This window comes from Dipodomys merriami, unplaced genomic scaffold (assembly GCF_024711535.1).
Source record: "Dipodomys merriami isolate MVZ:Mamm:240054 unplaced genomic scaffold, mDipMer1.0.p SCAF_5, whole genome shotgun sequence".
NCBI lineage: Eukaryota > Metazoa > Chordata > Mammalia > Rodentia > Heteromyidae > Dipodomys > Dipodomys merriami.
Window position 1 is genome coordinate 70,355,587 of NW_027206068.1, and position 11,558 is coordinate 70,367,144.

The 11,558-nt window shown below is 43.7% G+C and overlaps 1 protein-coding gene across 1 annotated transcript; it reads left to right on the top strand.

Moving 5' to 3' along the window:
* Positions 1 to 3,645: 3,645 nt before the first annotated feature.
* On the top strand, positions 3,646 to 6,990 carry LOC138810158 (trypsin-4-like). Its single transcript, XM_069997337.1, has 5 exons — positions 3,646 to 3,713; positions 4,679 to 4,838; positions 5,748 to 6,001; positions 6,390 to 6,526; positions 6,788 to 6,990. The coding sequence occupies exons 1-5, from the start codon at positions 3,674 to 3,676 to the stop codon at positions 6,935 to 6,937; spliced, it is 741 nt and encodes a 246-aa protein (XP_069853438.1). The 5' UTR covers positions 3,646 to 3,673; the 3' UTR covers positions 6,938 to 6,990.
* Positions 6,991 to 11,558: the final 4,568 nt, after the last annotated feature.

Here is an 11,558-nt window from a genome sequence, read left to right on the forward strand (position 1 = left end):
CCGACCTCTGCTTCTCTCTCATGGCTCACACTGTCTTGCAACCTTTGAAAGCTTCATTTGTTTGCCCTGGAAATATATGTAAAAAAAAAAAAAAAGATAGTGAAAAATCCCACCTCCTGAGGGTCCACAGCCTGATCTCTAATCACATGCCAACACTGGGTATTAGAGAGGACTTGGCTACATTCCTACATGGGGGTGGGTCCTGGGCTCATTTTGTTTCTTTTGGCCTCTCTCCCTATCTGTACCTTGCCACAGTCCTAGGGTCTGTGCTGCAACCAACTTTCCACCCTCTGTGTGGCTGAAGTCCAGGTCATGAGTCCTAAACAATGTACACAGCTGTCTGAAAGCGCTGGCCTTCCCATTGCTGCTGTCCTTCAGAGAAGATGGTGTTTGCTGAGTGGCTCGTGAGAGACGTGGCTGCTTCGTTCCATGTGCAGATGCATTTTAATTTGATAAAATCCCATTTGGGGAAGAAGTTTTCTTTTCTGCAGTGTATCTTTTTGGCAGCTCTGTTTAAAAAAATCAGCTGTGGCTGTATGAGTTATTTTTGCCTCTTCTATTCTGCTCATCTGTGATTCCATATGGGGGACCCAGTATTATACGGCCCTTTTCACTATGATTTTGTAGTATATTTTCAGTTTGGGTGTTGTACTTCCTCTAGCTTTGCTCTTACTGCTCAGGTTTGCTTTGGTTATTTCCTCTCCTGGGGACATGAGACCTTTGAACAGTATGCTTGCTACCCAAACCAGCTATTGCTCAAATCAGGTACATTGAAAACCATAGAGCCAGAGGATGTCTAGGCTCCTGGCCACTGTCTCTTCTTATAAACCTCATTTCTTCAGGTGAAAGAAGCTCAATTGCAGCAGTAGACACTTTGCTTTGCTTCTGTTCCCCATCCCAGCAGAATGTAGGAGGAAGCATGTGGGTTAGAAAAGAAAATATGGAAGAGAGCCTGGAGTTTTACAAACTGGTTATAGACTGCTAACATGGGGCCAAAGCAGGAGTTAAGTAAAAGCTGAAGAGAAAATCCTGGTCTGGGGGTATTTAAGTAGATATACTTAAAAGCAACAGTGAGGTGAAATCTTAAAAGGATTCCTTTTTTGCCAGAATAACTATACTGAGTGGCGACATGGGAAACGAAAGTAGTTATGAGAAGGAAATGCTCAGAGGTCATCTTGTATTCTCTATGCAGGGGTCTCTGGAAAAGTCAAGTCAGCAACAGTATGTCTTACAGACCACCTTGGTGAGAGACCATTAAGGATCAGATGAGAGGAAGCCGAGCAGAATGATGGACGCTGAAACACACAGACCCGGAGTGGACCTACCTTGCCTGAATCTCATCTTTCCAACTTCCTTCTGCCCAAAATGGAGCAAATTATTCTACCTGTTATAAACCTTATTTGAACATCTGTGACATCAGAATCACAATGTCATTGTAATAATAAAATGATGTTTGATGCAGAATAAGCACAGGAATACTATTCACTGTGGTCATAATTGAAGGATAGGGGTGTGATATGCCAGGCATATACTGGAAGCCAGGAGAATTTCTCAAGAAATACCCAGAGAAATAGACAGATCAGAATGAACATTATCAGAAACTGTGTAGTTATCGATAACCTGTAAGCAGGGAATCAACCTACTCATCTGAGTCTAGAGTATGTGCTGTGTCAATCAATTGTAGCTAACTGCTACAATCTAACTGTATCTCTGCCTATAAGGTGTTTCCTTACAGTCTGATGTCAGATAAGTAGGGGAAAAATAACAGAGGAAGACAGATCAAGCTTAATGAAAAAAACACAAAGACAGACAACCATCTCTTTCTCCCAAATGATTTCCTACTCTTGTCCAAGAATCACTTCCTCTCCCCCTCCAACCAAACCACGATTCCAGGGCACACTGGAATGTACAGACACTAGAGCAAAAGTGTGTCTTCCTCTAAAATGGTAGCTGTGTGGAGACTCCACAGAATGGAAACAGCACAGCAGCATGTTTAATGATATCACAGAAAAATCACTCATAATTCAAGAGCCACAAACTGACTTCCTCAGACACTGCTAGCTGCCAGGAAGCCCGGAGAAGTATGTCCTTGTTTAAAACATTGATGAAACAATTCAGTTATGGAAAAATTAAGGTCCTGATACAAATACAGGTGGAATATTAATTCATGGTCTATACCTGCCAGGAAAATGCCTGGAGGAAAGCAGATATGGTTTGCCCTCTGGAGACCTCTAGCTTGTTCCTGAGCAAACCTTTTAGAGCCACCTGCAACAAATCCCATACTTCATAAAAACTTTTCATGCCTTCATGCTGTCTTGAGGTGGATGGCCATTTTCCATATTTTTCTGGGAAAGAATTGGGTCTCCCCCATTGTGTGTGGAAATAATTCCTTTCTGCATACCCCAGAAATAAAAGGAGTTTAGAAAAAAGATCAAATAAGTTCAACCCAAAGCAAAGGCAGCATACTACTCTTAACTGTGTGAAAACCCTTGAAAAATTTTCAGTGGCAATACAAGTATGTGTATTCTCTCTAAGGTATCTGGCCCCAGATGCTGCATGTGTACAGGGTGCAGAGGTGAAAACTCTAAGCAGTGGATCTCTTGTGTGGAGCTGCTGTTAAGCCATGCTGGGCTCTGGGTGGTCCCACAAGTTTCTCTATTGGCATCTGCATATTGGCATACTCCCCAGTCCATTCTAGATTCTACTTTCCTCATTCTCCAGCCCTATTGCCATCTCAAGGCCCATGATGAGGCTGGAAGTTGGGCTTGTATCACTTTGTCCCACTTCTTCGGAATGGTTACTCTCTATAGTGAATTCCACCATGACTCTGCTCTCTCTTGATCCTCACTCGGAGTGACGGGGAAGATCCGTCCTATGTAGCTCCTAACAGGGAGGACAGTTTTCAGCATCTTTAATGCAGGTTGTTATGGCAACCACAAAGCTGCTTGTAAAGGACAGGTGACACACTGAACAATGAGAGCGCAAATCTTGGAACATTGAGGAAGAGGAGGAACGTGGCAGAGGCCTTCTGCCTCACTACCTTATTTACTTAGCTTCTGCTTAACCTTCAAATCCCTTTATGAGCAATGCCGCCCAGGAGCTTTTGTGAGAGGGACAGAAATTCCCAACTCCTGAGAAATTCTTCATCACCGGCTTCATCGTGTCTTGATGCTGTCATTGTGGATTTCACACCTTTGGCTATGAGTTTCCTCCTCCGTGGGACACATTTTTGGGAAGAGTCTTCATTCTCAGATATAAGCCAAGGTAACAAGCCAAGCTTGTTAACAGTCTCAGTCCAGTGTCAAAGTACGTTGCATCAATTGTACAAAGAGGATTCCTTTGTGTCCCTGGCATTTCTTTCTTCCCAACTCTCATGTCTTATGCCACACGTAGCTCATCCCTGTGGGCGTGTGTTGGCTTTCTCTGTTCTCCCATCCCAGTCATCTTCCGGAAATTAGCTGCTCCTGTTCTCTGACTTTAGAAGTTTTCTTACCACCCATATGTCACACAGAGTGGCCAACTACAGCGGAACTGATTTTCAAAAAGGGCATGGGAGAAGATGCAGGTGTGTTTGTGGAGGGAACAATGTGACCCTCATATCACATGCCCTTCCCTCTCCCAGGAGATATAAAAACCCCAGCTCTCCACAAAGCCTACTGACATTTCTGCCATCATGAGGACTCTCTTGATCTTGGCTGTTGTTGGCATAGCTGGTGAGTTCTTACCTTGCTTTACCTCCATAATATAGGAAGACCAAAGCCATCACTACTGCATCTTCCTGAACTCCTTTTTGCTAGCCAGAATCTCTGCTTCTTGCCTTCCTGGTTTCTCCATAAGCCGTCACTGTCTTGTATTCTTCTTGCTTCTTCTCCAATTTTTACTCTTTATCCAAATAAGAATTATTTTCAGGGGAACTAGAAAGGAGCCATCTGATTGTCTCATAAATGTTTTATACTGCTTCTCTCCAGAGGCTATGGGATAGAACCAAAATAAATATTTAATCTTAAGTGGAACGAGGGAAACTAGGGAACTAAGCTAAAAGAAGTATTCCTGCCATAGAACAGCCCTAGAGTCTCTCTTCATATATCTAGGGCTCAGCATGTACATTGCATCTCAATCAACCCAGGTGATATTAAGATTCCCAGGTGTGCAGTCTACTTTAAGAATGACTGTTCTTTTGGCCATTATCAGTACTTTACCTTGTCCAGCCTAAGAGATTGTAAGTGATGCTTTCAAATTTGCCCTCCCTGCACACATCTCAGAAGAGCCAGATATTACCAGAAACACTCAGCCTGGACATTTTCCTAGTTATGGCAAACCGTCCTGAAAGCTGAGAACTAAAAAAGACAAGAGTAATAGATTTGGGATGAATGAATATTCTATCTAATGGCTGAGGAAGAGCTCAGTGACTGAGACTAGCAATTTCTGATCTTATCCTATTGCCTGCATTCAGGGGCCTCTCCTTTTATCGACATCCTGTGACTTTAGAAGTTAATGAAGTTCTGTGGTGTTAATAGTTGTCCCAGGCTCTTTGGACGAATAAAATCTAAAATGCCCTTAGAATGACTCTAGGACCTGTACTCAATAGAAATACTAATTAGGACTCAGCCACTGGCCTGAGGGATATATATTCCATAATCCTGCTAAGCTGACTTCTCCCTTCTTATCTCCACTGAAGCTGCTTTTCCTCCTGATGACGATGACAAGATCGTCGGGGGCTACACCTGTGCCCCCAACTCTGTGCCCTACCAGGTGTCTCTGAACTCTGGCTACCACTTCTGCGGTGGCTCCCTCATCAATGACCAGTGGGTGGTGTCCGCAGCCCACTGCTACAAGTCGTAAGTACCAGACAACACATGGCTGCACCCACAGTCTGGTTTCTGCAAGGGTGTGGGTCCTTCCAGGTAAAGGCTGCAGGGCTGAGCGTGAGAAGTGATAGAAAGGACACAAAGGTAAGAGCAACAACCAATTAGTGCAGCTGGGGGTGAGAAGAGACACAGACTAGGAAGCTTCCCACACCCCAAACCAATACACAAGGGATGCTGGTCACAAATACAGCAAAGCTATGTGCTATGAGAAGAACCAGGCGGGGACTCTGGCAAGGAAAATATGCCAGTATAATGAAACACCTGAGTTTTCTATTCAGGAACAACTCCAAGTTATGAAGGTGAAGGGGAAACATTTGTGATTTTTAAAGCCTTTCTGATTCTGCGCTTGCCACGGTGCAACATGGGGCTGAGAATCATTGTCTCCAGCAAGAGTTCTCAGTACTATAAGTCTATATCAAACTGGCTTCTCAACCAGGAGGTGTGTGAACACACAGGTCTCTGGGCAGTTTGCCTTCTGCTGTATTTCATTCCCTTTGAGGTAGTGACTGAGAACTAAATTTCTAACAAGGACCCACAGGTTGCTGCAGCTGGTCTCAGAGTCACACTTTGAGACCTAATGAATACAACCCACAGAAACTGGTTTGTTGTTTTTCTTTTTACCATAGTTACTTAGCAAAGACTGTTTGCTGTATACAGCCCTAGATAGAGGGGAAAGCTTCTAGAACAGTAGTTTCTTATTGATCTCCAACTGTAGCCCTAGACTTCATCCCTTCCCCACCTCTGAAGAGAACAACCTGTCACTTACCCACGATGATGTACTGCTCTTAAGATGTGTTTTTGTAACCCTTCCATGCCAAACAACCAGGGGTGTCTGGAGCAATGGAGAATAGGCTCCACCTTGCTTCCTTTTCCCCACAGCCGCATCCAGGTGAGACTGGGAGAGCATAACATCAAGGTCCAAGAGGGAAGTGAGCAGTTTATCTCCTCCAACAAGGTCATCCGCCACCCTGGATACAACTCATGGACTCTGAACAATGACATCATGCTGATCAAGCTGGCCTCCCCAGTGTCCCTCAACTCCCAAGTGGCCCCTGTGGCTCTGCCCACCTCCTGTGCACCTGCTGGCACCCAGTGCCTCATCTCGGGCTGGGGCAACACCCTGAGCTCTGGAGGTGAGCACAGCCCTTCACCTGCCCACATGCGTCTGTCCTCATGTCTTCCAGAACCTAGGATGCCTCTCACTTGGAACCTATTTGATTACAGTCTGCAAATAGACTGCAAGGCCTGTTACACACAAGGCCTTGTCATGAAGTCATACAGTCCTAAGTGATTTGATGGTTACTGTCTGGACACAACTCATAGAGAGAGGGGTTGCTATTAATTATTGAAATAAGAATATAAGAATCGGAAATCCTCATTGGGGGAACTCAAACCAAGGTTCCACAGTACTGCTTAAGATCTTGGGTTTATCAGTAACTCACCCCACATTCATCTGGCCTCTCTGACATTTTGGTATTTCTCCTTTTTTTTCTCTTTATTGTCATCGTGTGTCCTTCAAAGTGAACAACCCAGATGAGCTGCAGTGCCTGGATGCCCCCCTGCTGAGCCAGAGTGTGTGTGAAGCCGCCTACCCTGGGCAGATCACCAACAACATGGTGTGTGCTGGCTTCATCGAGGGAGGCAAGGACTCCTGCCAGGTGAGTCAATCCCTTCCCTCATCACAACCACATCTGACCATACTCAGCCCCTCCCTCTGCAATGCTGAATGGCTACAGCGCCATGCAGGGCTCCATTGACAAGTGAGCAAGGCCCATTTGACTGCATGTCCTCTTCATAGTAAGAGCACAGAATGGGCCTCCATGAGAGAGCTATAAGCTATACAGGATGAGGTATTAAGTTCTGAGTGTGAGTTGCTCTATTACTCTTCATGTACTCATGCAACTTGTTCCTCTCCCCAGGGTGACTCTGGTGGCCCTGTGGTATGCAATGGAGAGCTCCAGGGAATCGTCTCCTGGGGCTATGGCTGTGCCCAGAAGGACAATCCTGGAGTGTACACCAGAGTGTGCAACTACGTGGACTGGATCCAGGCCACCATCGCTACCAACTGAAAACCCTCCAGCCCTCTGCAGTCACTATGCCAATAAAGCAAATGTGTCCTCACTGTCGGTGCCTGTGCCTTCTCTGTTCAATCCCTTGGCCCAGGAAAACATCCCGAATGAGTTCTGGTGGTGAGAGATATGTCCCCTAAGAGCAGATGGAGAGATGGTATCCATAATAGGGGAGAAATAAATATTCTATCAAGAAAGGTTTCTTTAAAAACATATCATGTTGAATAATATTCTCAGTTTTGGTAATTCTGTGGCTCTCTGTACACATACTGGCTTGGTTGGCAAGACCATTGACTTCTGTGAATATAATGGGAATTTCTTCATTCCCAGGACACACTGATGGAGGGAATGCTAAGAACCCACTTCCTTGGTTTTTTCTCCATCTATTCTGCACCTGTTCTTGTGAACATTACTGCCTTTCTTCCTAGCTGCCACCATCCTACTTAAAGTCCTACTTGCCTTTTCTCTCAACTACATTCATGTGACCAGACATGGATATGGCTAGCCACTCCAGCCATCCTACTCCTGAGCAATTTGCCTTCACTCACTCTTCCACAATATTCCTTCCCCAGGTATATGTAGATGTGTTTACATGAAATTCACTCTGTACTCTTAGGGTAGTTATTATTACAGTATACAGATAGGAAGCAGAGATGAGAAAATTAGCTCATACCTGCAAGACAATAAATATGAGGATTGTCTCTTCAGTTGTCTGCAAGTACAATTAACATTTTCTCTGTTTCCATGACATCTGTTGAATTTGTTCTGATCTAAGATATTATTATACAACATATATGTATATGACATGTTTATATATAATTATGTGCTCTTTAGAGATATGTTCATTTATTTTCTGCCTCCTACCAGTGGCCAGCTTTACCAGTGTGTATAGTACACTTAGACACTCATAAATGCCATGAAAGCAACAGTCTCTGTTTTTTCTGTTCCTCTACAGCTTAGAACCTCAAGACTACCACACAGTTATTTTATTTTATTTTTTTTGGTCCAGTCATGGGGCCTGAACTCTGGGCCTGGGCGCTGTCCCTCAGCTCTTCAGCTCAAGGCTAGCACTCTACCACTTGAGCCACAGCGCCACTTCTGGCTTTTTCTTTTTTGCTTATGTGGAGCTGAGGAATCAAACCTAGGGCCTCAGGCATGCAAGGCAAGTGCTCTACCACTGAGCCACCTTCCCAGCCCCTACACAGTTATTTTTGTAGATATTTTTGAGCTCATCACAAATTTCTTCAGAAGAGGAAATTTGGAGTGAGGCTACAAGATGATATCTTACAAATCCCCAACACTCAGTGCCTTTTCTGGGAGTAGAATCAGTAGAGCAGCGACCCTTTGCAGATGGTGAAAAATACAGCAGTTAATTGTGAGCAGTTATGGAACCAAGTAGAGGGAAGTGAATGCTCCAGCACTGACCATGGGATTGAGTGAGGAGTATTTGAGTAGAGACCAAAAATGGAGGAAATCAGAAACTCAAGTCATAGCACAGACCTTAGCACCATGCACAAGTGCAGACTAAATATACAGGAGACCTGGAATCATTGCAAGCTGACTCTGACCAAGTTCTCTCTTCTTCACAACTGGAATTAGGGTGAACTATTGTCTGAGCTGACTGTTTTAGAGTCTGAGCTCATGGCATTATCCTGTGTCTAGTCATCCAGCCCGGCAAAGCCACACTGAGATCAGGAAATGGCCTGGACAGCCAGGCTCAGTAGGGACCAAGACAAAAGCCCTGAGAGCTCCCTGTGCTGGGAGGCCATGCTGGGAATCTGAAAGGACCATGGTCACCTTCTACTTAGAACCACAAACTGCGGAACCACTGGAAGAAGTGGAATAAATAATCCCAAGCCATGATTATCTCCTAGACCTGTGCAGAATACCAGAATTGCAGGTGGAGGAGTATGTACAGCACGTTAGGGTGCTGCCACTTTATTTGAAAGGTATTGAGCCCACAGTATTTCTGACATTTTTAGAGGGGACCATATCCAGACCTAAGTCATTGGCACCATCCTGAGTGCATCCAAAAATGTGACAGAGGAAATAAACCAGACTCAATGTTTTCTGGAGAAATTTTAAGGTCTTTTAGGTCCTAGAAGCTGGGCAGCTGAGAATGATTACATTTGACTCTATGCACTCTTGACTTGAAAATTTTCACAACCCATTCTCTCTCCAATGGGTACATAGGAAAAGACTTAATAGAAAGATGATCTATTTTCATATAGGTCAAAAAATGCCACTTCTGCCCTGAATTGCTGACTTCCTCTGGGAGGAAAGATGCTGTGTTTTTTGTTGTACATTCTGACTTTTGGTCATCTTCTGCTTAGATTGTTTTTGCTTTCCCTTTATCTTTTGTCTCTCCCTCTCATTGACTCTTTTTATTTCTCTTTTTCCTCCTCCTACTTTCTTTTATCTGACTACATAGCTTAGGCTTGCTTTAAACTTGGTCTGCACCCTGGCCGGAATAGAACTCACAATGATATTAACTTTTACCTATAACTTTATTATTTTTTGGGGAGGGGTCCGGTCCTGGGGCCTGAACTCTGGGCCTGGGCGCTGTCCCTCAGCTCTTCAGCTCAAGGCTAGCGCTCTACCACTTGAGCCACAGCGCCACTTCCGGCTTTTTTCTTTTTGCTTATGTGGTGCTGAGGAATCGAACCCAGGGCCTCAGGCATGCAAGGCAAGCACTCTACCACTGAGCCACCTTTTCAGCTCCTAACTTTATTATTAAGGTGTTTACAGAGATGTTAGAATTTCATACTTCCAGTCATGCATCCATTTCTCTTTTGGACAGTGTCACTCCTTCATATATTTCCTCCTAAGTTCCTGGAACACAAGTTGCACAGTTGATACTCTTAAGTTAATTCAGTTCTTGAGCTACAGGCTGACATGCCTATGCTCATTTCTCTTCCTTTTTCCCTTTTTTATTTTTGTCAGTGCTGAAAATGAACTCAGGGCTTGCACTTGGGGTAGAAGCAGTACTATTTAAGTCATCAAGCCTTTTAGTTTTGTCCCTTTTCAGAAAGGTTCTCATCCTTTTCACATAGGGTCAGGGTTAGCCTGGTTCTTGGTCTTCCTATTTATGCTTCCTTCTCAGCTCATATGACAGTCTTGAGCCACCACACAAAGCTTTACATTTGTGATTAGCATCGTCACTTGTGAACATTTTGCTATGGTCACTTGGGACTGCAACTTTCCCGAACTGTCTTCCAAACAGTTAGGATTGCAGACAAAAGCAAATATGCTATCACTTCTTCCAATATATAGATTTTAGTCTTCTTTCTTTTTCTAATTTCCATTTCCCTTACTCTTCCTTTTAAAGTCTTCACTGGATCATTTTTATATCCTTCTTTTTCTTGTGTCTCCTGTTAAAATTTTCTTTTCCTTCTTATTTATTATTTCTAAATCTACCTGGACCCTCTCTCTCTCTTTTTTTTTTACATTTTCTTTTTTCATTCTGTTTTGTCTTCCTTTTATTTTTCTCTTACTTACCTTGTACATTTTAGAATATTTTATATAATCTATGACTGTCTTACAACTGTTTTTGTTGTGGTGGTGGTGGTAACTGTTTCTTTTTGCTTGCTAATAAAGGTCATATTTGCTTGATTTATATGTTGCATTGTTGTTATGGTTTGTTTCCTTCCTTCTGAGAAGGAAAATCAACATTTTCCCACTACAGATCAAGCCCAGCGCCTTGAGCACATTGGGTGACATTCTGCTACTAGGCTCTTTTCCTCATCAGTCACAAGAAACTGTATGAATTGGTGCTGCCAAACCTTGGCAAATACTGCAGCCTAAGGAAGAGGGTAGATTAAAACTAAGCCAATGTGTCAGTTCCAGAGACACATAACAAATATGGAATAATGAGGCACCATGATCCTCCAAAATTTTAAATTTCCACAGCAACTGATTTAAATGGATCAAATGCCAAAGAATTGAAAATAATATTTATAAAACTAACACTGAGGGCTGGGAATGTGGCTTAGTGGTAGAGTGCTTTGCCTAGCATGCATGAAGCCCTGGTATTGTACCATTGCACTGTCCAAAAATAATGTGGAAAAGGTGTTGTCTGAACCAACAGCTTTGGGAGTCAGAGGTGCCTGTATATTTTTTTTCTCTCTCTGTCTCCCTAGGGACCTACAATAGTAAAATGCACATGGATGGTGGGTGTTTGCTGTCTGCTGGTGTGAGTGACAGGTGTGTTCTGCTTCAGAGGTTGGCATTGGGGAAGGGATGAAGTCAAGGGCTACAGTTGGAGATTGATATAAAACTATTGGTCCAGAAGCTTTGCCCTTTGTCTAGGGCTGTGGGCAGGAAACAGTGAATCATGATTCTCTTGAGTCTCTGAGACTTGTCTAAGTAACTATGGTCACAACGACCTCTGTATGTATTGGGTCTCAGGTATGACTCTGACACCAGCTGCAGCATCCTCTGGGTCTTGTTAGAAACTCGGTTCTCAGTCACTATTTCAGATGGAATGAAACACAGTGGAAGGCAAACTGACCAGAGATCTGTTGTATTCACACACTTCCTGGTTGGGCAGCCGTTCTGAAAACTCTAGTTGCAAACAATGATTCTCAGCCCCATCTAGCACAGTGGCAAGAGCACAGAAGGA

Bases quoted from the DNA above. Each gene is read 5' to 3' on its own strand.
- LOC138810158 (XM_069997337.1), top strand. From the start codon at position 3,674: ATGAGGACTCTCTTGATCTTGGCTGTTGTTGGCATAGCTG. The intron at 4,839-5,747 runs GTAAGTACCAGA...TTTTCCCCACAG, and splicing joins GCAGCCCACTGCTACAAGTC to CCGCATCCAGGTGAGACTGG. The intron at 6,527-6,787 runs GTGAGTCAATCC...TCCTCTCCCCAG, and splicing joins GAGGCAAGGACTCCTGCCAG to GGTGACTCTGGTGGCCCTGT.